The sequence below is a fragment of the Lygodium microphyllum genome, chromosome 23 (genome assembly GCF_053477565.2).
Source record: "Lygodium microphyllum isolate KBCC chromosome 23, Lygodium_microphyllum_v1.1.10, whole genome shotgun sequence".
Lineage (NCBI taxonomy): Eukaryota > Viridiplantae > Streptophyta > Polypodiopsida > Schizaeales > Lygodiaceae > Lygodium > Lygodium microphyllum.
In genome coordinates, this window is record NC_141157.1 from 31251372 (window position 1) to 31279350 (window position 27979).

Below are 27979 nucleotides of genomic sequence, written 5' to 3' on the forward strand. Positions count from 1 at the left end.
TGACCAGCATTAAATGCTGGCCGGCCAGCATTTATGGGACTCATAGGTGCAGGTCGGCCAGTTTTGGGCTTTTATGGCTATTTATTGCCAGCCCTTCCCTAGTTGGCAGTCAGTTGCTCTCTCTGCTCTTCATTCCTTCGTTTGCAGTTGCAAACTCCAACACTCCATGCTTGGTGCTGCCATCATCATCAGCTTGATCTGGTGCCCTTACTGACGCTGTGGGCTATGTGCAGGGATTGGTGAGTCCATTTCCTTTTGCATCAGCATTGTTCTTCAGTTAGTGCAGTATTCTTCCTTCATCTTCTGCTCTCTCTCTCTTTTTGTGTTTGTGTTTCTCTTCCATTGCACACTCTCACAGCAAGCTTGTGCACCCATAGAGGTATTGTTTCTTGTCTATTTAGATTGCAAGACTAGCCAATTCAAGTTTGAGATCGCAGCTCTTCCTCCTTATCGTGTTTGGATAAGCAAGCTCCCTGTTTTTTCTATTGTGGCAGTATACAATGTGGTTCAGTCTCCACTTATGGCTGATTATTCTGACAATTGAACGTTTTTCCTCTTTCAAAAATAGAGGACTAACAAGACCATTAAATTGGTTGGATATTGTTCCACAGTAAACTGTTTTGTTCTCACTGTATTGAGGACAATTATTAATGAAACAAACAGATCCAGAATCAATCATACGCAACAGTTGAGGAAATGGGCTGCAAAAACTACAACAATGCCACTGCACTATGATCCACTCAGAAAATTTTCTTTCGACTTTCATGGGACATATCTCAAATGTTTTGCCAATCGCTGTTATGGGGCACCCCATTGTAGTGCTATACTTACTAACAATCTAATGTTGCAAAAAGAATCTTAGTCAGCAAGTGTGTAAGAAGCTGAGAAGGTTTCATACCATCTTTATGGTAAAGGCTCTTCCCTCCTTATTTTGGTTTGTTTTATGCAGGGAAAGGAGCTTCGCCTGAAGCAGCAATATTTTTTTGTTTCAGCATCTATTAAAGACATTGTTAGACGCTTCAAAGATTATCATATGAACTTTGAGGAATTCCCAGACAAGGTTCACCGCTTTGCATTAACTGCTTATGTTGCTGAGGACCATAAGCTTAATTTTGTGCTTTGGAGAAAATGATGGTTCTGCTCCAATAAATTTTGTCAATTCCATTGTCATTTATATTATTGCCATGTTTCTTTACCAGGTTGCTCTTCATCTCAATGACACACATCCAGCCATTGCTGTAGCTGAGCTGATGCGTATTCTCGTTGATGATGAGGGTCTAGATTGGAGTCAAGCATGGGGCATCGTAACCAAAGTGTTTTCATTTACTAATCATACAGTGGTACTGGAATCTTTGGAGAAATGGCCTGTGGAACTCATGGGAAGTCTGCTGCCTCGCCACCTTCAAGTATGGATAGCCCGTCAATTTACCTTTGTTTTATCACAGTTTGTTTTTAGTGCATATGTCAAGCTGGAAATGCCTTCTTCTTGCTTGGTGCTTGTATTAATATTTGCTCATTTTTTATGAGGTGATGGAAATATCAGTCTTTTTGAGTACACCATGAGCTCAGTCTAGCACAAAACATATAAGAGTCATTCTACCAGTTATTAACAACGTTCTACCAAGCACAGACACTCTGACTGACCACGGAGTCTGTTTGGAAGGTTATTTGGCTATACTGTTGTGGCACCAAGCCTGGAAGAATTTGCTGGTAAATAAGGTGTTGCTTAGCTTGCAGCCTCTGTGCTAGTGTCTCTCATAGGATTACCTTTCAGGATTATTCAGATTTTGCAGAGACGCTTTGCTACAGGTTGCAAACAGGGAATTGCTCAATCTTTCTCGACCAACTTTCAGAATAGATTGGAGGAGAGCTTTAGGCCAAGGAGGATTACACTCTTTTCTTTGGATTTTCCCACATAGATGGGAGCTCATTGGCAGTATTTGGTACCTTTGGACTGTGAGATGCAGGGAGCCTATATATAAGTAGCATATCCCCCACCCATATAAGGACAGAGATCATTCATACTCTTGAGAGGAAGATGGGAGAGAATGCAGGTTAATTCAGATTGCGTGAGTAGGATGTGAGTGACCTTCCTCCCTATTGGCACCTTCATTCACTTAGGGATTCCTACAAGGCATGGCATTACGAATGGCCTGCCTGACTCTTCTATTAGCCTTGCATTTGTACTCAATGTCTTCCTTTGAGCAGAGCGCTAAGTGATAGCATTCATCTATGTCTTTTCTTTGTTTGAAGAGAGATATTGTATGTTTTCGTTAGCGATTTTCATTTAATTATATGTATTCTCTCTTGGAAAAGGGAGCCTGGTGGTAGGCATATGCAAGATGTGGCATGATTGAGGATTCTCAAAGACCAGCACATGAGGTCTGGAGGAGGGCTCTTAGGCTGGTTTTCTGAGGCACCCAGGGAGAGATGCTTGTGAATTGGGGAACAATGACCTGGACTGCAGACAGAGGAATACTAGCATGTAGCTGTGAGGTTTTTCAGTGGGTATTTAAGAGTCATCCACACCCAGAACTTCATTGAGACAGAGTGGACTGCAAGACATTATCATAAATGGGAATTTATCTCGAGTATATTGCTTGGAATACTTGGAGTCTGGACAGCAAGATACAGTCGGACGATAACTACACTTCTACTTCCAAGGCTTTCTCTCAATCACAAGATCATTCATGCTCTTAGAGGCAGATAGGAAAGCTCTTAGCAAGATTTAGAATGCTTGCAGACAGAGTGAGCAACCCTTTTAGACATGGAACCTCCTTTCATTAAGGGATTGCTCATATGTTTTACACTCTAGATTGTGACTTGTTATTCACCTAGCTTTTGTCTGCGACATTCTCTTTTGAGAGTTGTGAGCCTATTCGTTGCATGTGTTGGGAATTTTATACTCTGTTTTCTTTCTAGCTATTTGTTGCCGAGGAGATTTTCACAAAAGTATATGTGTCTCCAAATTCAAAACAGCCCCACTTGTAATGCCTCAGTCTTTCAGGAAGACCCACGCATTAAAGGGGCACATAGGGGAAATAAATTAACTAAGGAATTATATCCTTAGTAGAAATGAAAAAGAGAAGATAATTCGTCAACTGACTGTCAAACAAGCCGAGCCGCCACCACCGAACTGATCATCATCATCACCATTGAGATGAATCGTTGCTCGATAGCTCCGAAGCCACTGTGTACCTCACAAGTGTGCGATTAAGAAACTACCTAGAATGCATCAATGGGAGGGAAGGAGAGCTCCATGATGGCAAGACAAGGAGAGGAGTAAGCTGATAGCCTAAGGCTGTAGCCTTAGCCAAAGGCTACAAAGCCATTGGCTCTTTTGCCTTTCACCCGCTAGTTGCTGCTGTGAGAGAGAGAGAGAGAGAGAGAGAGAGAGAGAGAGGTGGTGAAGAAGAGAAGAGGAGGAGAAGAGGAGAAGAATAGAGGTGGAGAAGAAGAGAAGAGGAGGAGAAGAGAGAGAGAGGGAGAAGAGAAGAGGTGCAGAAGTAGTGAAAGGTAGGAGGAGAAGGAAAGAAGAGAGAGTGAAAGGAGACAAAGAGTGAGAAGAAGAATAGTAAGAGGTCATCATCAACAACCCCAAGATGTACTCCTTTGGTCTACAATAATTCCACCTTATTACGTTGTCAAATTCCCAACTCACGAGGAATCCCCATAGCGGTTCAAGATTCTTGAGCAAGACCTAGCTAGTGCACGCGGACTCCCTACTTGCGATGGCCTCGAAGAGACGATATTCTGGAGTGGGGAGTGTGGGAGCTACGAGTACGGTCACGAATACGGTCAACATGCTATCACACGTAACACAAAACCATGTTTTTTCGTAGATTAATGATCACTTATTAATACATGAATAAGAATCTAAGTAAAATAGTTTTATTATTCAGCGAAGAAGTTATAGCTTAAGGGGAATTTAACTGGAAAAAAATATTAGAACAAGTAGGGGTTATTAATTTAGAGTTTTAAAGTCGGAAAGATAGGATAAATTGCATGACATTGCAATGCATTGAATAAATTACCTCTAGCTGCATATAAACAAAGTGCATCAAGGAAATCAAATTTTTATTCAAGAAGGATCATTAGAAAAATCCACAACAAATTTTAGTAAGAATTAGGAAGTAAGAAATTGCATTAAGAATATTTCTTTAGCTATAGGAGAAAGTAAAAATTACATCAATAATATTTCTTTAGCTATATGGAAAGTAAAAAAATTGCATCTAGAATATTTCTTTAGTATTTTTGAATTCATGAATATAAAGAATTATTTCAGAAATAGTTTTTCTTGACACTTATAAACCATATAAAGTAAATTAAGATAATTAAAGTAGGTAATTAAAATTGTTCATTAGAAGTACCATCTTTAGAGAAAAATTCCATCATTATTAATTAAGTAGAAATTATGGCACATAGCTCATTAGAAATTATCAAATTAAATATGTAACTATTTTGAATCTAGGATATTCAAACCAATTTACTATGCCAACATGACAAAGTGAAATATGAGTCCTAGGTCATAAGATAACCAAAAGGACGATATAATTTCTTCTTTGAGAAATAGAAAATCCAAAATTCCTAGAAAAAATACCCACCTTGTTGACTCACGTAGTTTCCAAGGAAAAGTCGTGATTTCAAGATTCCAACTTAGTTCCACAAATTAGGACAAATTTTAACTATTTCCCCAACCTATAGAAGTTTAGAAAAATAGTCATAACTCGTAATAAGGTCAAGCAATTAACCTTTAACAAAGGTTACAAGTAAGATTACGAACAAAGACTAATGATAACCAAGGAAAAATCCAATGAAGGAAGACTAATTGGAATTTAGATCTCGAAATGGAGACTTAGAAAAGAAAAATCCGAAGGGAAATTAGGAGAAATCCAAGAAGCTACGAAGAGGACCAAGTTGAAAAGAATTGCCACTTAGTTAAGATCTTGCTCTAATTGCCTCTCTATTTGTGTAGAAATATTGTTTGAGGAAGAATTGCTTGTGTTTGTAACAATGCACATGATTTTAACTTGATGTGCTTAGGAAGTTGATTGAATTGAATCAAAATTCTAATGTACTAAGTTTGCAGCAGGATTAAAAAAAGAAAAGTACGCTAGACCTCCCCCAAGGCTAGTTGCAGGTCCCTTTTCCAAGGGGGATTAGCTTTGTTGAGTGCCCTTGCCCTTGCAGGCATCCGATCATCACACCACGGATGCGGCATGTGGGAGTCCACTTTTACTTTTCCAGAGAGCAGGTTGAGCTAGGTACTATTCGCCTAGAGTTTGTGCCTTCATCAGATAATTTTGCAGACATTTTGACCAAAGCGGTCAACTGCCTGGTTCTTCAGTACCTGCTGCCCAGGATCGGCTTGGGTACACCCTCCCCTACTTCTTCAGCTTGACGGGGAGAGGGTGCTTCCCTCTTGCTTTCCCTTCCAGTTTGAGAGGAGGCGGCTTCTACTCTTGTTAGTGACAGTGATGATGCTTACAGTTTTTAGACATTACATTCATTTATTCTTTTGTATTGTATTATGAACATTTGTAACTTCATCCGCACTGTTAGGATGACATGATTGTAAAAGGACACTTGGACAAGTGAATAAGTATCCTGCAAGGGCACTGTCCAAGTGGCACCGTTGCATAGCATATTGCATGAGCATGACATCTTGTGTCTCCCTTTGCATTACCCCATGCATTGGCATTCTGTTCATGTAAACATGTATCTGTGCTCATTTATCCCTCTTCGGTCTTTTGGAGTGGTCGACTCTAGGATTCACCATATTCGTGGCATAACACATGGCAGTTCTCCTAAAGGCAGTTTCTCTACCCTTGCTTGCTTGGTTTGCTTGTCTTGCTAAGCCTACCATCATCCTTTTTGCCTCTCCCTATATTCACCACATGGTTGGCACACATACACACTTTTATCATCCTTAGGCACTTATCCTAGTCAGTGTGAGGGATTGGCTTGCTAGTTTTGTGAACGAGTTGGTTTTAAAACTCTCTTTATCCTTTCCTTTCTGTCGCTTAATCGGCCGCTTTCCCTATATTTCTTATGTATTTTCAAAACACTTAAAAAAAAAAAACCCAAAACACAACGAATGCTGTCCATTGTTGTAGCCATTTGCCTTTGTAGGACTTGGTAGGCCCTTGGGCAGCCGCCGAGCACCCTTGGTTCGATACTTTGGCCTCTTTGGGGTGATCACTTGGGCTCCCTTGGTAAGATAACCATCGCCTCTGTAGTCTTGGTAGGCCATTGGAGGGCAGCTGACGTGCATCCTTTGTCCGATACCTTGGCTGTTTTGGGGTTGGGGTAAATTAAAATTTAGGCTGGCCTACTTTTCTAGCCCTATTTTGGGCATGAGAGGGGATGTTTGCTAAGAAATGCACTTAGCCACTTAAACAGCCCCAAAACATGCTTATTTTAGGCTTATTTTAGCCAAAACCCTAAAATGGAGAGCGGATTGAGAGAGTTAAGTGAGAGAGAATCTAGAACCCTAATTTTCTATAAATATGCAGCCAGTCCTTCACTCTTCTCTAATCTCGTTTTTGTAGATTTGAGGTGTTTCAGCTTGCTGCAAACACCTCGTTCGCGGAGGACATCTTAGCCGAAGCTATCCATTGCTATCTCTATTAGTTGACGTGTGATTTTCAGCTCTCTTCATGCAGTTTGGAGCTGATTCCAATCAGGCAATTGCTGTTCTTGTGCAGACTTGCTGCCGTACAGCCTGCCACGTCATCACAGTCTTGTTGGCTGCGTTTTTAGTCTTTTTCTCTCCTGCAGGCTGTCCTGTCAACGTTTTTAGTCATTCTCTTACCTGTTGCTTACGTTTTTAGTCTCTCTCTCTCTTGCAGGCTGTCTTGCTTGCGTTTTTAGTCTTTCTCTCTCCTCACTACTGTCTACATTAGATCCAGCTTCTTACCGTTGCGTTTTCTGGTGCTCAACATCCAAAAGTTGGCTTGTTGTGATTCGAGATCCATTCGGAGTATGACACACTCTCCAACTTATTACCTCTACCCTGATCCTTGAGATTTAGGAGTTCGAGGTTCAGTATTCATTCGCTGCATAGTGTGTTTGCTATGTGAGCATCGTATTATTCAGTAGTTATATCACTTCATTTATTTATTGTGTTCATTGTCTCTAAGTTACCCTAACCCTAACTGTGTTCTTTTATTAGTTTGTGCTTTGTCGTACGGTTTCCGTTTATGTTTTTGTGTTAGGGCATTTCTTTACAATTCCTTCCTTTGATGAATTGGTATTGTGTAGCGCGGATAATCTCAGGGAGGTATTCATATAATCTATTAGCCAAAACTTTGGTAAAAATCTTGTACATAGTGCTCATCAAGGGAATGGATCACCAATGCTTCAAAGTTGAAGGGGATGGCACTTTGGGAATTAGTTTAATGGCGCCCTCTTTTCAAGAGCGCAACATGTTTCTTGTCATCGAAACTTGTTGGCATAAAGCTGTGAAAGGTGCAGCCAATTGAGTTGCATAGGCTCTCAAAGAGCTCATTAATGATACCATCCCATCTAGGACTCTCATCTTGAGGTAGATGCAACATAACTTCCATCACTTCATCTTGTGTTACACCCGCATTCAATAGATCAACAACATTTGGCAATACTTGATCTTCAACAAGATCACAAAACAGGCTGCTAAGATTGTGTCTGAAACAAAGAATTGAAATCCAAGAAAATTCGTAAAGTAGTTTTTGCACATGCACAATTGCTTGAGGATTTGTAACCATATCCCTTGCAGAATTGCTTAGCCTAACCACATTTTTCCTAGCAAAGGAAGCATCCAAGCCTTGATAGAATTCATGTGACTAACAATTATTATCTTGCAATCCCTTTGATAATGCAATGATTTTGGCCTATTGATAAGATCTCTTTTGAAAAGTATCAACAAAATGTGACAATCTTGCAAAGACAGAAACCAAAAGAGAGTCTCATGGCGAGTCCATCAGGTGGGAATATGCCAAGGTAGTATTCTCCCAGATTCTTTGTGGCTCTTATGCTCCATCACACAAAACATCCCAACCGTTAGAATGCAGAATTTGCCACATAGCGTGCTGTTTATATTCCATGTAGCCAACTTCAAGAAGAACAATAGGAAAATCAAGTTTGAGGCTGAAATTGCCTCTCAATGGCTTTATTTGCTAGAATAGCAAGAACATCCTCATCCAAAAAGTTAGCCAAAATAGCAAAAGCAGTTATTCCATTGCTATGCACTTTAGTAAAGAAGTTGAGGGTTGATCCGCATCAATAACACTATGATGTGGGTATTGGCAATCCCATGGAGTAATCACTTTACCACATTTATTGAAGGAAAGACATTTAGGAGGGTTTTGTGTGATGACTTGTATTAGGACCTGAAACCGGCCTGTTCACTGGAAAGGGCGGTAGTGTACAACCAAAATACATAAATGCTTTCACCCAATTTACAGTCGTCCACTTTACTTGAACTTAAAGACACAGAATCAAGAAGAAAAACAGGAAGCTAGAATGCTCCTGTTGCAACACAGACACCTTGTTGGCCCCTAAGTCAGGCGCCCCTTGCGGTATTTCTTTATTTTTAAAAAGAGAGAAAGTACAATGGGCTGTCTTTCACCTATTTTGGGTGAAATTTGACAGCATAACAGTACAATTACTGACCCAAATCAAGTTGACCAGGAGGGGAAACTCTGCCCAAGTCTGAAACTTCTGGTTGGAGTGCAGATTTGACCATTTCAGACTGCTGTAATTACTGGTTCAGACTTGTTCTGAGACCTGTTTTCAACTCATACTGTTCCCTGTACTGTTCAGCCCACAGTAACAACTGGTTCAGACCTGTTCTGAAACCTGTTTTCAGCTTATATTGATCCCTGTACTGTTCTGCATTATATGGGCCAAGTGCCCCTTGATTTTGACATCATTTGGGCTCTGAATTAACCTCTCAACAGTCCAAAATCTGTACTGATTTAGTGCTGTTTCAGACACTTGCTTGGTGAGGTTACCACCCTCATCTGTCCCTGCTGGGACAGCAAACATTGCTCCTGTTCTTGGAGAAAAGAGGCTCTTGCCTCATGCAAAAACAGCATATTCCACGCAGTTGTACCTGAATCAGAATAAAGGCCCTTGATTCGCAGCATAACCATACTGTCAGGGAGAGAGAGAGAGAGTAGGAAGCAAGCTCAGCCTTTTGTGCATCATAGACAGGGTAGGCCAGCTCTCAAGAGCTCTCCATCTGCAGCTGTTCATCACAAATGAGCCCCTCTTTTTTTCCAAAAACTGCACGCCAGCCCTCTTTAAAAGAGGTAAGTGCACACATTTGTGCCATGTGGCAGCACTAGAAGATATTTCCCGTGTTAGCCTTCCGGTCTAAAATTCTCCATGCTCGGTGCAGAATTAGACCTCGACACAGACCAGAGGATTGATCCTCCTACAAAAACGAAGATAATGATGTGAACAGATTTTGGGGTTAAAAAATAGTAACTCCCTAAATTTTAGGAGTTGCTTCCATTGCATTCCACTAGTCTTCTAATAATCTTTGCAGACTGTGGCTACATCCAAATTTGTAATGTAGCTCAACTGAAAGTGAATTTCCACTGATGACCCCACATGGACTAATCTCTTCAAGATTTGTCCATCTTCACTTTGAGCTAGTCTCTTCCAGGCTAGTTCTTCAACACACTTGTCCATATACACTTTCACAAGTCTCTTCCAGGCTTGTCAATCTACAGTGCCATCAGTCTCTTCCAGACTTGTACTGGACCTTAACTGTCTAGTCTTGACTCACTAGACATTCCTGTCTGTTCCACATACTGGCCATGCAACTCAGGCGTTTAGATTTCAAGAGGGATCCTTCCAAAAAGAAAAACGAAATAAAATATGTAATAAAAAAATCAACAAAAAGGTAATAGTTGTCACAGTCTTGTGACTGGACCTTAGGTTAATGTTGTCTTAGTGCTTAATAATGCCATTAAAGTATTGTGAGAAAAGGATTTATCCTTATGATGTGCATAAGTGTGCGGATGTTATGCATGTATAGGTGCCTTGCCTTCAGCAAACATAAAAGTTAGGAAAAGCTTGGTTAACTTTCCAGCCACTTAAGACGACAGCTTTTTTTAGCACCATGCTGGTATCTTTAGGCAGATCTATGGATTATTTTTAGGTTGACCCTTAGTAAGTCCATTTATACTAATTGCCTATCCTTCGTTCCTTCAGTCCATATACCCTTGTGCCCTAATAATGGTCCATCACCTGCAATAAGCGTTGCAGTTGAGCTATTCTACAGACTTTGTGTACTTATGACCCTTGTCTTGATATTACTCCCCCCTTTTGTAAGAGCTTTTGTTCTCGAAAACAAATGTGGGAAATCGCTTCTTGAGTAGAGTAATGTGCTTCCAAGTAGAATCTTCTTTAGGTCTATCTTTCCACTTGACCAAAACTTTTTCGAACATGATGACATATATAATGCTCATGGAAATCCAAGATCCATTTGGGTTCATGAGGTTGAATCGATGGTTCAATAATTTGTACTAACACTCCTTGATCCACCAAACTATCATCATTACCAAGTTGCCTTTGTAATTGGCTAACATAAAGGACTAGATGGACTCTACTAGAGGATGGTAGATCTAATTTGTATGCAACTTCACTAACATGCTTAAGGATAAAATGAGCCACAATACGGTGGAGATAACTTAGGAACTAGTCCAGACCTCAAACTTCTTGAATGTTGTGGAACATGTAAGTAGACCTTATCACCTTCCCAAAAGTGATCATATGTTTATGTTCATCTGTATATTTCTTATAATAGTCTTGAGCTTGCTTAACATTCAAGTACGCTAGTTTAGCATATCAAAATGATCTTAAAGCAAGTCCTCGATATGTTGGATTTTCTCATTGGCTAATCCCACTGTAATTGGTGATAGAGGTTGAAATCCATATATAATAATGAATAGAGTAAACCCTATAGTCACATGCTTAGCACTGTTGTAAGGAAACTCTAATGTGGATAAATAAATTTTCCAATTACCCAATTATATTGTTTTTTGCTTACATATGATCGTAGCATAACTTTTAGAACTTGGTTTCCCACTTGGTTTGCCCATCCATTTGAGGGTAATTAGCACGGTACTTGGATTAAGCATTGTATCTAACCTTTTGAATATAGCTCTCCAAAAATGGCTATTAAACTTTTGATCGCAACTGCTTATGATTTTGGTTGGCAATTCTGAGAGCCGATAAATATTTTTTACAAATAGCCGTGCTAGTTCAGGAATCTTATTTGTTATCTTTGTTGGAATAAATCTACATATCTTAGTGAGTCTATCCACTACTACCCAAATGGCGTCATGACCACGATTAGTAGTAGAAAGTCCAACAATAAAATCCATAGAGAGACCTTTTCACTTGCCATTAGGAATCTCTAAAGAATGTAAAAACCTACCTACCTTCAAGTGTTCAGCTTTGTTCACTTGACACTTTTGGTATTGAATAACATATTGCTCTATATCCTTAAGCATTATAGACTGATAAATGTGTTTACATACATGTGCATAGGTCTTTCTTATTTGTAGATGACCTATACTAGGACTATCATGATACTCCTAAAGAAATTGGTGCCACGTGTCTAAGTTTGAGGGTACACATATTCAACCTTTGTGAAGTAAGTACCCATCATCGATGATAAAGTTCTTCCATCGATTGAGCTTCACTTGTAAGAGAGGAGCCTTGTGTGGAATTCACATCTTATGCATGAGTTGGTGAGCGATCCCTTCTTTTAACCACATTTCACACCTTTTCGTAAGACGGATCATGCTCATATTTCCCTTTTAGAGATTTTAGTAGATCACACTTTGATATTGTAAATGAGAGTGTCAATCTCAGGCATTCTACTCAGAGCATCGCCTACATCATTATATCGATCCTTTCCATACCTTAGTGTGCAATCAAATTGTTGAATAAATTCTCTCCTAGGTAGTAAACCATTTGATACTCTCTTGATCAAATACTACCTTAAATGTAGCACCATACAAATAGTGGTGCCATTTTTTTGAAGCATAGACAATTGCATAGAGCTCATGTTCACAAGTAAAATAATTTTGCTAACTCTTATCTAGCTCTTTACTTTCAATAGCCACAGGTCGACCCTCTTACAGTAGCACAGCTCCAATGGTTGTGGCACTAATATTAGTTTTTGTCAAAAACGGTCTACGTGGATCCACTATAGCTAGGATTGGAGCTTGGAGCAATAGTAATACCTATTTTAAATTTGTCAAAACTGCATTGTTATTCTTCACCCCAACCTTTTTTAGATATGATATGGTCAAGATGTGAACTTATGTCTTTAAAAGTTCATATTTACTTTCCTTAGCATAAAGTTCGTGCTTCGTGAGCAACTCAAAACTAAGTGAAGATGTTTTAATGTTCTTCTTCAAAACGACTACAAATGAGAATATCAACAAGGAAAACAAGAAGAAGTTTCCAACATATGGATATAAGACACTATCCATAAGTATCATGAATGTGGCAAGAGCATTAGTTAGATCAAAGGGCATAACGACTCTGTGCGTATTCACGCTTGATGGTACCTTGACCTAAGTCAATCTTTGTAAAGTATTGTGCTCCTGTAAGTTGATCAAACACCTCATCCACACGAGGAAGCGGATGCTTATTTTTTATTGTGATCGCATTTAGACCATGATAGTCTATACACATACGCATGGATCCATCCTTTTTCTTCACCAACAATATTGGAGAAGCCTATGGAAAAAACCTAGCTTGAATAAATCCTCGTTGGAGATCAGTTGCTTCTCCACTCCACTAGCTTTGCTAGCACTTAGTCAATAGGGTGGTCTTGACTAATCGGCTTACTTCCTAGGTAAAACATCAATACTATGCATTGCACTATGTTCAAAGGGTAAACCTGGAGACAAATTAGGAGGAAATACGCCGTTCTATTCGTTAAGTAGTTGGCGCATCTTATTATGTATATGTTGCAGAGAATGAAAAGAAAGTTTATAAGAGAATGCTACGGTGAGAAATTTTCTTTTAAAGAGAGAAGAGAGAAAGTATGTACTTAATTTATTATTGGATTCTAGTAAAGAATAATCCACAACATCACTAATAAAGACAAAGACTTGTATGAAGAAACAAAGGGAGACATTACATAATAAAAATAGACATCTTATATTTCATATTTTTGCCTAAATAATGAAGTTCAACTATACATATAAGAGGGGATGGCAGAACATTCTCCTCACCTTGTAACAAAACATGCACACCATTGCCCTCCAATGCAATAGTGTTATGTTGATAACCACATTTTAGTAAGTCACCTCAACTATACAACCATTTTCGGCCCAACACCACATCTGCTCTACTTATGTTCATAACTTGAAAATTTATTTTTGTAGTATGCCCTTGCACTTCTAATAAAACATCGCAGACTTAGTATGCCACATATCCTCATCACTCCCATTCATGAGCGAGACAACACGAGTACTAGGTACTTGGGAAAAAGTAGCTTCTTAACCAACGTATAGTTAAAGAAGTTGTGTGTCGACCCATCATCCACGAGGATATATTACATGAGCTATTCGTTGCATGCTTTGGAAAAAAGACTCCATCCGAGTTGGCATTATGATCATGTTTGTACACCAAAAGTCATGGGAGGCGCTGTTGTTTTGGATGTTGAGACTCGTATGGTTGCTTTATGTTGGTCATTGTTTTAGGTCCTATGAGCTGGTTGTCACCCTTGGTTTCAATTGCTCTTTTTTACTTGAAAACTGAGGTTTGCTCCATGGAAACACTAAAATTCAGGCCTCTTGGTGGTACACTCTTCATTATTGATCAATTAGTTTCTCTCCCATGCTTATTTCTGTTGATCTAGTTGACGTGTTCCTAGAAGCTTGTGCTTTGAAAGGGGGTTTGGCATCCACCCTTTTGAGTCTGGATTTACATATTGTTGTCTTCACCATTGGGATACTTGGGCTAGATTGGACAAGATGTATGTTTGCTAAAGTGACTCTTTCCTTCCAGCAATGCTCAATATGTGGGTGAAGACATGACATGTTCTTTCAGATCACTAGCCTTTGGTGTTAGAAATGATCCATCAATGGTTGGATGCTTTCAAGGCTCTATTGGCCCATTTTCCTTTGCAAGTTTATTCATATTTTTTGCTGCATGAGCAGTTTTTCGAAGTATATAATGCAGTTGATTGCTTTGTTTGTTAGATGGGGTCCTCTCTAAGGGTATCTATGCATGGCTGATTTTTATGGGAGAATCCATGCACATTGTCTTGAGAATATGAAATACAGAATGCATCCGCTATTAGAGCTGAATTGCAACTCTCGAAATCTTTGTCGGAGCATTCTCCAACCTTACAGCAGGTTGGGGATGATTCTAGCAACTTCATCACTTATACTAAGTGGTTGAGATGTAGAGTTCAGTTGATGAGCTGGAGTGGGATCCAGGAGAGTGGCTATGGCCGGCCACTGCGGTCGCTAAGAAGCCATCCAGGTTCCTGGAGTGTACTGCCAAGATTGGCAGACACATACTGATGCGGGAGGATTTGGATTGGGCGCTGTCACGTAGCAGGCATTGGGCGGAGCACAACATCACGGAGCCTTTCCGATAGACCTTTTGGCACTGCCTATGGAATAGCTAGAGACCGAGGAGGGTGTCGTATTTCTTATGGCTGGTGGCACATGGAGGCTTGGCGGTGGGAAGTTGGCTTGCCCAAATGCAGGAGGGAGGTTGTAAGTGCTGAACACAGCAGCCTCTGGAAACCCCAAAGCATTGCCTTTGGTCATGTGAGGAGGCACAGCTCGTGTGGAGAGGAGCATGCCGCATCCTTCGCTGTATAGCACCCAGCCTTGGATATATCTCATGGGGAGCTTTCTGTTGGTAGGTAGTCAGCCAGGGCCGTCACCTTCTGTATGAGGCCGGGATGCAAGACGCCATATTCGTTATCGAGGCAGGGTCGTGCGTAGTGGTCGGTTTGGAGACTTTACACATCGGCTAGGTACTGGGGTCCATATCAGACCGCTTGGAGGTATGGAAGATCATAGGGAGTCTCACTAGATGGCATATCTGGAAGGCGCGGTGTCAGGAGGCTTTCGGCAGAGAGAGACTTTCAATACAAGTGACCTTAGCGGAGCTCTGGACCTCCATCATCCACTCCCTCCGCAGCTGATGGGACCAGGTGCAGGGCGAGTCCAGGGCTCGTCAGTAGCTCCGTTGTCATTTCATGCGTACTTGGGGCGGCCATGACCTGTTCTTCATGATGCAGGCAGGTAGTCCCAGTTGGCAATACGCCCCCCCCCCCCCCCCCCCCCCCCTCGACCGCCTTCAGAGGCTTGTATACATGATGTAGTTGTGACTTTGCATTAACTCGAGCTAGTCTGTTGAGCATGAGCACCCCGTTGTAATCAGTTTTTTTGAAAAAACCCTCATTTGGCAAGCTGTCTTGTTGATCCTCATATTTTGGAGTACGCGTTTATTAGCTAGTGATGATCTTCTTTTACTGTGATGGCCTAAGAGCCAGTGATTGGCGTGTGATGAGAATGATCCACCAATGTTCCAAGTTCCATTTCGATCAATACTATCCAGTTCCTTCTCCATGGCCTCATGCCACAAAAGATCATAGAGAGCCTCATGCCAATAGTCCGGCTCGGAATGTGCAATGTAATTAGTTGTAAACAACACATATGAAGCATGAGAGGTGAGCCGAGCAGACCTTTTAGGGCCTTCTAGAGTGGAATTTGGTGGAAGGATCCTCTAATCCCGCACGGTCTATTGGTACTAGCGAGATAATGGTCCTCACGGAGAATGCTTAAGAGTTGAAGTGCCTGTAGGAAGGTTAGGAGCAGTGGGTAGTAGACCCAGCTCAAAAGGCACAATCTTATATGATGTGAGCGAAGGTGAGGATGAAGAGTTGGGTGTATAAGATTGCATGGTGTCCCTCTCATCAAAGATGACATCTCTCCTAATGATCACCTTGTTCGTACGAGGATCGAAAAAACGATAGACGTTCACTTAAGAAGAATAGCCCACTAAGATTAAGAGATCAGCTTGAGAGGTGAGCTTTCCTATGTTGTCATCCGGAGGTGTGTATAAGCATGACCACCGAAGACTTTGAAGGGAGAAACAACAGGCGGAGAGTTAAAAAATGCCTCGTACAAAGTCTTTTTAGGGACCGCCACAATCAAACATTGGTTAAGTATATACATCGAAGTGTTAATAGGTTTGAACCCAAAGGCGCTCAAGGAGCTTTACTATTAACAATAGAGTGTGTCATATTTAGGAGTGTCCGGTTCCTACGCTCTACAATTTCATTCTATGTAGGGGAGTCGGTAGAGGTGAGATGGCGAGCAATGCACTGCTCCTGTAGAAACTCAAAGAACTTGTGGGAGGTAAACTCGCCATTAGAATCACTGCATATAGTCCCCACACGACGACCGGTTTGATTATGAAGTAGTAGCACCGAAGTGTTGAAATAAGTGAAGGTATCAGACTTGTGCTTGAGGAAGTACACCCACATGTACCTAGAGAAATCATTCACTGTTAAAAAAAAGTATAGTGCACCATTCAAGGCGGTAGTGGATGTGGGACCATAAAGATCTACATGAATGAGCCTAAGGGATTCCTTAGCATGGGTGGTAGATTGCGAAGGGAAGGGTGTATGATACTGCCTACCTAGTTGACATGCTTTATAGACCTCTCAAGGTAGTTTTAGGCGTGGAAGATCCTCAACCATTCCTTGATGCGATAGCTCATAAAGAGAGTCGTAGCCAATATGTCCTAAGCAAAAATGCGAAAGACGCTTAGAGTTTGTGGGCTCCCGTGTAGTGGCCAAGGCTTAGAAGTGATGGAACTTTGAATCATCGGCAGTTGGCTCGGTAAGAAAATGGCTCATGTGGTAAAGGCCATTAGGCTGTGCCTTGCTGCAAGCAATCACTAAATGAGTCTGAGAGTCTAGGACTGATGCCAGGAGGCATATTTCACGGTGGATTCCGTGAGGTTTTACGGTGGATTCCGTAAACTTTGTTGACCGGGGCTCATACACAAAGTGGATTCTTTGTGCGAGAAGTTGATGGGGACACCTATCCTTTTCGGGCGTTTCATTAATTTAGTGTGTACATGGGTGATTCCATAGCGGGTGATTCCACAAAATACATATTAAATTAATAAACGTTTATGAGTTTAGAGTGCGCACTCGTAATAAATTAAGGTTAGGATTGATTTCTAACCAGTTGATTTATTTATGTAGCTGAAGACTGCTAGGTATTCACTTTTGTCGATTTAATTGTATTATTTTACTAACGATTGTGAATGCTTCAATTGATGTGTAGAGATAGCAAGAGTGGCGGAGGAAAGCATTGGAGGATAGTGTGTATTCGAGTTATCACTTATATTTTGATGGGCACATACCTTAGGCATGGCGCCTATATTTTGTCGCGCCTATTTATTGAGGCGTTGGATATTTATTTATTATTTTGTATGTGTATGGGCGTACGATTATGATATTTGTATTTGGACATTGTATTGGGTACGCCTGACTCTTTGGGCGCCCGTCCATTAGCTTTATTTTTATTTTTGTGCTAAAGCAAACTCAAAAGCCAAAAGCGTGCTATTTTGTAATTTGGGCGATTATTTGAGCTTGAAGATGATTAATACATAAAATACATGCTTTGTGGAGCGCTCACATAAGGCATGGGGGGAGATTGTACCTAATTGGTCTCTTGTTCATGTCGTGCATGCTTTCTGCCTTGAGTTTTGTGCAAAAAGTAGAGTTCTTTTGTTCTTGGGGACCTTCCGGCATTTACTACTCGAGCATACAGTGTCCGATCTGTGCACCAGTGGTATCAGAGCCACTCTGTTAGCTCCACATTGAGCTAATAGCAATTGAGGGCAATTGCTATCCCACCCCGGGGGTATGATGCCAGGAGGCATATTTCACGGTGGATTTTGTGAGGTTTTACGGTGGATTTCGTAAACTTTGTTGACCGGGGCTCATACACAAAGTGGATTCTTTGTGCGAGAAGTTGATGGGGACGCCTATCCTTTTCGGACGTTTCATTAATTTAGTGTGTATATGGGTGATTCCATAGCGGGTGATTCCGAAAAATACATATTAAATTAATAAACGTTTATGAGTTTAGAGTGCGCACTCGTAATAAATTAAGGTTAGGATTGATTTCTAACCAATTGATTTATTTATGTCGCTGAAGACTGCTAGGTATTCACTTTTGTCGGTTTAATTGTATTATTTTACTAACGATTGTGAATGCTTCAGTTGATGTGTAGAGATAGCAAGAGTGGCAGAGGAAAGCATTGGAGGATAGTGTGTATTCGAGTTATCACTTATATTTTGATGGGCGCATACCTTAGGCATGGCGCCTATATTTTGTCGCGCCTATTTATTGAGGCGTTGGATATTTATTTATTATTTTGTATGTGCATGGGCGCACGATTATGATATTTGTATTTGGATATTGTATTGGGTACGCATGACTCTTTGGGCGCCCGCCCATTAGCTTTATTTTTATTTTTGTGCTAAAGCAAACTCAAAAGCCAAAAGCGTGCTATTTTGTAATTTGGGCTATTATTTGAGCTTGAAGATGATTAATACATAAAATACATGCTTTGTGGAGCGCTCACACAAGGCATGGGGGGAGATTGCATCCAATTGGTCTCTTGTTTATGTCGTGCATGCTTTCTACCTTGAGTTTTGTGCAAAAAGTAGAGTTCTTTTGTTCTTGGGGACCTTTCGGCATTCACTACGCGAGCATACAACGTCCGATCTGCATACCAAGGACCTCGACGGGACATGATAGATATCATCTAGCGAAGCGAGATTCGAACCTTGGTCAGCGGAAAAATTAATGCAACCTTGGCCTTGAATCTTGATCGAGGAGTCATTTTCTATACGAATTCTCCCGACTGTAAGGGCTTGGAAAATGAAAATGTCCTCTATAGGAATCATGTGATGGGTAGCTGCATTGTCCATAAGCCAAATAAGTGCTGATGTGCTTAGTTGTGACAAGTGGGCCTCTACAGCCACCTTGTTAGGAGGCAACTTGCAGATGTGAACGAGACTTGCATCCAATGTCTCTAAGGAGACAATGTGGGCCCATGGAGACTAGTCAAATAAACCCTTTGGAGTTGAGTAGTTTGCCGATTGTGATGGCTAATTGGTAGCAGTGTGGATCTAGCCTCGCCACTGCCCTTGTTGAGTGTTGCCACCACCTTGCTTCCCTTGTTGGGAGCTTGGGGGTTACTTGATTGGGGTGTGGGGGTTTGATTCTTGGATTTTGATTGTGTGCCTCTTCCCTTAGATCAACACTTGTCGTCATAATGACCATCCTTTTAACAATGTTGATAATACCTATTTTTCTTAGGCACATTCTGCCATCCAGGTTTGAGAATTGATTGTGTGGTCCCTTGGGATTTACTAGCCTTGTTTTGATTTTGATTTTGATTTGAATTTTGTTTGCCCTTACCTTGCTGCTCCTTCGGAGAAGATGCAACGAGAGCCTCCTCTATTCAAGACATGTTATGAAATTGATTTTACAACCGTGTGTAACGCAAAGGCTAATACTCAAATTCATAAAATGTGGGCATCTGAGGCTGTGAAATCGCCTGTTGCAAAAAATGGTAATATTTTCTTGATAGCTTGTTAAGGAACAAGGTAACGTGATCGTTAGAGGACTTAGGAGCCCTAGTGGTTGAGAACTTAGCAAGGAGATGCCGATACTTAGCCAACTTGACTTTCAAGTCATCCTTGTTTGTGATTTTAAAGTTTTGGAGCTCATGATCCAAATTGATGCAATGCTTCCTATCCCAACCCGCATAGCGGTCAGTCAAGTGTGCCCAGTGCTCGGATGCTAAGTCAAAATGCTGAAGCTAAGAGTGAAACTCAGGCAATAAGCCTTGCATAAGCTCGACAATAGTAGAGGTATTACGAGCCTTCCATGAGTGGACAACCTTGCATGGAATAAGTGGGGGATTAGATTGTGGTTCCAACCCTTGTACTAAATCCGTGAGAGTCTAAGACATATCTTATCAAGTTTGACCAAGTTTTGTAGTTTGACCCATTGAAGTGAGTCTTGTCATTAAAAATATGCTTGGTGGATGAGGTGTTAGAACCATGAGGTGTCTATGAAGATGGATAGTTGGGGTAATGTGGAGGATAAGATATGGGTGGTGGTGGAAAATAAGGAGTAGGAGGGGGTAATTGTGGAAAAATAGGTTGCTGGTGTCCAATGAGTCCTGATTGATGCAGAGATACCAAAACTACCATAGGTCTAGATGGTACCGTAGGTGGAGGTGGAGGCAGTGGGGCACGATAGCCTTGTCCAAATGTCGGCTGGGACACAACATAATGACTAGATGGTCCATTAGGCAATGCCATAGAGGCAAACTGTGGTACCAAATGATCCACACTTTAGTATGTTTGGGTTGCACTCCCACAGGGATAAGCGGAAAGCATGTGTGGAAGTTGAGCCTGCGTCATAGGTACACCACCTAGAAATGGATATGTAGAGATCCTATAGGTTGTGTCTAAGTGTGCAGAAACCCCCCAGTGTGGTGAGTGGTGGTAAATGTGGTGTACTTAATGGAAGTAGAAAGGAAGGTGCAATGGAAGATGAGGGAGGGATGGGTGGGAGACCAAATGGATTAGTAATAGATGTTGTTGTGGGAAACATGGTTGGTTTCTTTTGTCCATTAAATGCATTAGATGAAGATGCAACTACTCCAGATTGACCATGGAAAATAAAATCATTAGAAGGAAAAGGAAGGGAAAGAATACTTAAAAGTTATTATTTTAGCTTCTTATCTAGTTTTGAATTCATAAAGAAATACGTGTCTTCCTCATTACTCAGAAAAAAAGGTTATTTTGAAGAGTCCCTTCTTGACGAGCATCTCGCAATCCAACAGAAAGTATAGAATTAGTTGGCATAGAATCAGACGTAATAGGGGTCGTATGTGGCATTGGAGAAAAGAAGTACTATGGAAGTGGAGTGTACTCGGAGCTAGGTTCCTCTTGCAGATGACCAGTCCATAGTGGAGATTCTGAAGGTATTGCAAGATCATTATAGTTCTGTGCACTGAATCTAAAGGAGATAACTCAGGCTTACCTTTAACCTCAAGTTGAGTCCTATGCATAAGGATGAGATCATACTCAATGGCAGAAATCTCATATGGTTTGTGGTCTCCATGGTAGTTTGATGGTTCTCCACCCATGTCAGATCGGGTAGTAGCAAGTTGGGAGGCCCACTCCTGATCGTTTCTGTCCATGTTTGGCTGTGGAGATTGGAGTGTTGGTGTGAATGCATTCGAAGTCATTTGACCCTTTTGTTGTTCCTACTTGTGCGGATGAGCTTTTTGATCAAAGGCCAAGGTTTCTCAGAGAGTACCTAGCTTTGATACCATGTGAAGAAATGCTCTAAATTGGAAAAAACACAAAACCAATCGTACGACAAAACACAAATTGATAAACATAGAACACGGTTAGGGTTAGGGTAACTCAGAGACAATGAATACAATGAATAATGAAGTGAAGGACTATTGAATATACATTGCTTATGCAATAAACACACTATGCAGTAAATATTGAACCTTGAACTCTTGAGGTAGAGGTTATGGTTGGAGAGTGTGTCGTACTCCGAAATAGATCTTGAAAACGCAGCAAGGCAGCCTTCGTGTGTTGAACAACAACAAATGCAGCCAGAGAGGCTGGATCTTATACAGATAGGAAGTGAGGAGAGAGAAAAACCAAAAACGTAGGAACTTGAGGAGAGAACAACTGAGCGATAGCTGGAAATAGTAGACAACTATGCAGAAAGTGCAGGCAATAGCTAGAGGAGAGAGAAACTCAACAAACGTAGGAATTGGAAGATGGCGACAATGTCGGACTAATGGCGACATGCCTAGCTGATGATGTCAGCAGCAAATGCAAGGTGTAGAGAGTAGGCGTCGATAGCTCTGTGGTACTAGGCAACAACTCCTAGATGCAGGCGACAGCTCTAGGATGCAGACGACAGCTTATAGGTGGAGTTGGAGGCTTGAATCAAGTGCCAGATGGTAGCAAACAGCAACGGGAAGCTCTGATTGCTTTGTCCTCCACGAATGAGGTGTGGGCAGCAGAGATACGGCTCTTGAAATTTGCAAAAACGAGATTGAGGGAGAGTGGTGGGTTGCATGCCTATTTATAGAAAGTTTAGGGCACCCAAATTAGCGTTTTGGATGTGGGACACAATAACTCTCTAGGATTGCGTTTCTTTTTAGGATAATAGGGTTTCTTCATTAATTAAGTGTGTTTTGGGGCTAATGTATTGTTTACCTTGGTAACTGGTTGTTCTGCTGAGGCTGCACTGCAAGGACAATGATCTAGAGGCTTCATGGGTTGATTTAAAACATGTGGACTACAGAAAGCCATCAAGTGGTCCAACTGACTATGACTGGATCTGAAGGTACAGTATCTATGTTGGTTAGTAGATAACCTTGTACTGACTATGACTGGATCTGAAGGTACAGTATCTATGCTGGTTAGTAGATAACCTTCAGCAAATTTTTGGGAGTAAGATCACAGAAAGCCTGGGAGGATGCCCACACAGCAGGTCAATATATACTTGACTGGACAGTTCAGGTTGCACTTGTTTAAAAATCCTTGTCACATACCTTGGTAGCAATGTATTACAAATTGTTTCTCGTAATTTGGAAATAGCTATCTGTTTTCGTGTGCTCTCTTTCATGCCAAGATAAACAACTCTTCCATTTTCTCAGAATATTGTGCCTTCAGAATAAAGACAAAAGGATGCTGCATCCTTTTGGGATTATTATATCAAGCATCAAAGACTTACCAGACCATGCTTTCAGCACGTCTAGAATTACAGATGTGCAAGTTTTAATGTGGTATACCCTTCTTAATTTCTATAAATGATTGCTGCTGTTTTATTGGACTCAGATAATTTACGAGATCAATCTTGCTTTTCTTGAAGAAGTGAAAAAGAAAGTGGGATCTGATTTTGGCCTGTTGGCACGTTTGTCCATTGTTGAAGAAGGATCAGTAAAGGTGAGTCTCTCTTGCAATGTGTCAGAAATCTTCAACATATAGACATGGTGGAGGTTTGCTAATTGGCACAGTTTGTCAATGATCTTTGCGCAGAGCATTCGGATGGTAAACCTGGCTCTTGTGGCTTGCCATTCTGTGAATGCAGTTTCACAAATGCATGCCAGTTTTCTCAAAGCAGCCTTATTAAAGGTATATATTAAGTATTTTGTTTTGGAAGACTTGTAATTATAAACTCAGCAAGATGTTTACAATCCTGAATTTGATTGGGCAGCCTTCACATCCAGGCTGAAGACACGCTTCATATGCTAATATAGTGTAGGATTCATTGCAGGACTTTTACAGCATTTGGCCGCACAAGTTCCAAAGTAAAACAAATGGTGTTACACAGGTGAGCTAGATGTTTACTGTTTTTTTCAAGAATTTTTGTCTCATTTTGTTTGTTGTGATCATCCACTGATCTACATTCACATCTAATAAGCATTAGTTGAATGCACAAGGTAATGATCAAGTGTCTGTGTTTGTCATCAAATCAGGTAGACCTGTCCATGAGAAACATAAAACAAATATCACCTGCTGTACACTAAAGGAGGTAATTCCAGGTTAAATATGAAGAATTTAGTATGCAGAGGGGTTGGATATAAACAGCCGTTGGGTTAGGATAAACTGCCAGTTAGGGATTCCTCTCTAAATGCTAACTCAGTCAGCTTGCAATCCACTTTAGAAATGTGAATTTTTCTTTGGTCAGTGCCAAAATGGTAACTGGAGTGCTGCTATGACCCAGAAGCCTCTAGCATCAGATACACCAGAATTCCAAGTGCATCCTGAACTAAATGCTTGGGAGTGGTGATATGGGCCTAGAAAAGAAATCCGAGCTTGAGCATGCCTGTGAACTTGTTTCCTCGTGTAACATTAACTGATGGGTCTGATGAATTCCTGAGAGCTTTTTGGACCATGGCAGCAAAGGCAAAAAAAGGATACCATTCTAATAATTATCAAGTGTTCCAACTTGAAGCAGACATGTAAAGGCCCAGTGTTGCAATTTTTCATATATGGATTAGTTTCTAAGCCTTGCACAAATCATTTCAGAAAAGCTGTGTCACATCTACCCATATTAGATAAACGAAGTGTCTAGAAATAGTTCCTTGCTGAATGCCAACCTATATTTTGTAAGTGTTCTTCTCTGCAGTTCATGAGGACTGATTTCTGGAAAGTGGTACAAATACTGGAAGCTGAAAAAACTATTGCCATGCAGTGATTGCTTCGTCTAAATCATCCTTCTGAGCATCTAAGAGTATGAAGGAACTTTCAATCCCACGATATCACTGTCATGGGCCATTTTATCATATAGGGAAAGTCTACGATGAGCATTAATCATAAGCAACAAAGGACTTGGTGGGCATCCTTTCATGAAAGAGCGAGTCAATGTAACGGTTTCAGTAACTGTGTCATTAAGCATAAGGTAATACGGTCCATTGCTGCATTTTAATGAAACTATCAGACATCCAAGGTCTAACACATACAGAATTCCTAAGCTGCAATAAAACTGACTGATTGAAAGACTTGTCAGTAGCCAAATGGTTGCCATCACCACCTTTTGATTTGAAGAATTTTTTGTAACCAATTCCAATCTTCACAGTATATTCCGGAAAATATCTAGATCCTTAACAAATCAACACTAATGGGGATGAATAAGTGATGGAAAACAAGGGCCAATCCATTTCCTGCAATCTTAGTAAAAAATAATAAATGAAATGGGTCACCACTTACACCAATCAATGTAAGGCAGAACGTTGGCACAAGATGAATGATCCCAATTTTCCATGAATCAAGCATGCTTACAATGCTTCACGCCTCCTGGCAAAGGTCAGTGACTGGGATCTTCATGTCTTCTGCATATCTTTGGAAGGCCGTCCAGCTCAGATTTTTATCCTTTGGAAGCTGCAACAGGACCACCTCAACTTTTCCCTCACTGTAAATTGTTCTGACTTAGAATGCATATCTTTTAAAACTTGATTGTGAACCAACTCAGGATTTTACAATGCCATTATTGAAGAGAACTTAACTTAGCAAGTCTCAATAGAAGTCCACAAACAACTGAATGGTCCTTGAAGGAGTTGCATCCTTAGGATTCTTAAGCTGAATAATTTTTTGAGATGCATATTTCTACTACAAACAAACATCAGAAAGTATGGTGGTGCCAATTATGATGCTCAAGTGATTACATCCAAGCAAATGGTTATTGCATTGAGGATCTTGGATTACATCCACTGCCTAGTCCACCAATCAATGCAACCCTACCTCATGCAAACTAGACAGATCCTTCTCATGAAGCAATATTGCATCTCTCATGGAAGGTTGCAATTTGAGCCACTGTAAAACAAGCATCAAGTTTATTCTCAACCACCAGATAGTCTGATTTGTTATATTTTTTTTGAATAAGTAATCACCAAAGCTGCAAGAGCATATGAAAATATGGAGCTTGCTCTCCCTAACTGGCCACAGTGTCCCTGGGATAGTGATATCAAATATCTCATCTATTATCATCACCCCTCCCCCCTCCTGAGTTGCAAAAAATGTGATTCCACATAGTTGACTCAATTTTGATCTTGTTCATTTCACATGAACAGTTGAGCAAGTTATCGCTCTGCCAGGGTCTTGTTGTCCAAGTTCTGTCAACTTCTAGTAGAAACCGGAATGGGCCCTGGCAAGGCTAGAATAAAGGAGGAATGTAGTAGATTGATGCTAAACTTATGAGCGGGTCTCTATTTTCCCAAGAAGATACATTTGGGAAAAACACCTTAGCATTATCACCAACAACTTAGATATACAAATATAAAAACTGTCTATATAAATGAAGAAAAACACAAGTGTATGCCATCACCTCACCCTTTGCTTTTGTCAAGAGAATGAGAAATGGACCTAATGATCTAATTAAACGTCATCAATCATATCTCATTCTTGTGACAGCTCAAGGGGAGAGATGCAGTAGAAGTTCAAAGGCCAGTAGATGAACCAATCTGGCAGTTTGTAATGCCACACCGGGAACCCCTGAATGAAAGAAGATGCTAGACCAATTATGTAAAAAGCCTCCTCCTACTCACATGATCTGAATTACCTCGCAATCTCTTCCATCTACCTCTCAATCTCCTAGAGTATGGGCACTGTGTCACAAGCTCAAAATCCACATGGCTTATGCCAATCGACATGGGAGCCTGAAGCTCTATGTCTCCATGGTTGCCAAAAAGGCCACTTAAAATTTCCCTCATCCCCAAAACTTGTGAGTTTTGTAACCTAATACTAGGAAATCTGTCCACTACCACTCAGTCCATTGGAGTACACGCATCCTTCACTTCTTGAAATTGTCCGTGATTATAGTAATGCACACACATGTATTGCAAGTGTTGAAAATCACTTAGCAAGTCCACCAAGAAAGCCCTACCAGCCTGTTTGCAAAGAGAGAAAAGAGAGCACATGGTGAATGGATCAGATATCTCCTGTCCTAGTGCCATGAAGAACCTCCTAAGTATGATACATCTGACACAATCCCTCTTACCACTTCCAAAAAATTAACCTTGGGAATTATGAGGACTTGTGCTGATCTCAAGGGTGGGACTTTGACTCTCACACAATCCCTCTTACAACTTCCAAGAAATTTACCTTGGGAGTGATGAGTTCTTGTGCTTGTCTCAAGAGTGGGACTTCGAGTGTGCCACTATGCATTCCACATGGCTAGTGCAAAAAGAGGGTGAATGCTGTGCACTCTTGCACAACCCATTTTTTGTGGCAAGTAGATGAATTTGGGTTTGTGATAGATGGCTCAAATATGTTTAATCTATCTGCAGTTTTCTTTTGGGGTAGCATAAAGAAAATCAAAGGGCTATGTGGTGTGCAGCGACGTTGGCTTGCCTTGGGAAATCCTGCTCTTAGTGAGGTGATAACAAAGTGGCTTGGCACAGAAGCTTGGGTTAAAGACTTGGATATTGTTGCTGGTCTTCGTCAACATGCAGCAAACCTGCAACTCCATCGAGAATGGAACCAGGTTCGCATGTTTCTTTATTTTCTTTTTGGAATGTCTTGAATACTTGCACCTAATGCAGTGGAAGGGGCTTGATCAAAAGTAATAAGGTGGTGTTGCTGTTTTTGTTAGGCCCACCAACAGAACAAGAGGAGACTAGCCCTGTACATCAAGAAAATAAGTGGCATCACGGTATCTCCAATGACACAAACATAGCATGCTTCTTTTCCTGAGGAATATTGCCTTCTTTCTAAATTGATTGCCTGTAATTGGTGGCATATTTCAAGCTTTGATGTTCAGCCAACTTGACACAGTTTGAAGTCACAGCACTGAAAAGCCCTTTTTTACAGGTTAGTGTGGATGCGATGTTCGATGCTCAAGTAAAACGAATTCATGAGTACAAAAGGCAATTTCTAAATATACTGAGCATCATTCATCGGTACGACTGCATTAAGGTGTGAAAGATCATTAGGTTTTCCAATCCATAATGTCTGGAATCTCATATCATTGAGCATGACAGTCAATTTGAATGTCAAACAGAACATGTCTGCAGAGGAGAGGAGACAAGTTGTACCACGTGTGTGCATTTTTGCAGGAAAGGCAGCTCCAGGTTATGAGTTTGCCAAGAAGATAATTAAACTAGTGCACGCTGTTGGTGAGAAAGTAAACAATGACTCTGATGTTGGTGATCTCCTCAAAGTGGTATGTTTGATTATTGATAACTGAACCGACATCTTCCTACTTTTTGCTTGTACATCTAGTCATTGGAAACAATCACAGTAAAATATTGGAGAAACACCCATTGTGAAAATAAAAATGAACACCAACGCAGTAGTGATGGAAAGAAAAGTGAAGGTCATTCACTGCAGCAATCACACAGTGATTGTCTCAGCATATTG

General features: G+C 40.8%; 1 protein-coding gene across 7 annotated transcripts in view; it reads left to right on the forward strand.

Annotated features, from left to right (window-relative positions):
- LOC148016020 (uncharacterized) overlaps positions 1 to 27979 on the forward strand; it is a 70818-nt gene that overhangs the window by 34015 nt on the left and 8824 nt on the right. For all 7 annotated transcript variants that reach the window (XR_015688183.1, XR_015688186.1, XR_015688185.1 and 4 more), the window contains 9 exons: positions 950 to 1060; positions 1200 to 1406; positions 22958 to 23065; positions 23159 to 23254; positions 23397 to 23453; positions 26958 to 27104; positions 27213 to 27272; positions 27431 to 27535; positions 27621 to 27782. Coding sequence is in view for 2 of the 7 variants with exons in the window: in XM_087664746.1 (XP_087520872.1) it covers positions 950 to 1060; positions 1200 to 1406; positions 22958 to 23065; positions 23159 to 23254; positions 23397 to 23453; positions 26958 to 27104; positions 27213 to 27272; positions 27431 to 27535; positions 27621 to 27782 (1053 nt within the window). In the remaining 5 variants the exon portion in view is untranslated. The remainder of the gene's footprint in view (positions 1 to 949; positions 1061 to 1199; positions 1407 to 22957; positions 23066 to 23158; positions 23255 to 23396; positions 23454 to 26957; positions 27105 to 27212; positions 27273 to 27430; positions 27536 to 27620; positions 27783 to 27979) is intronic.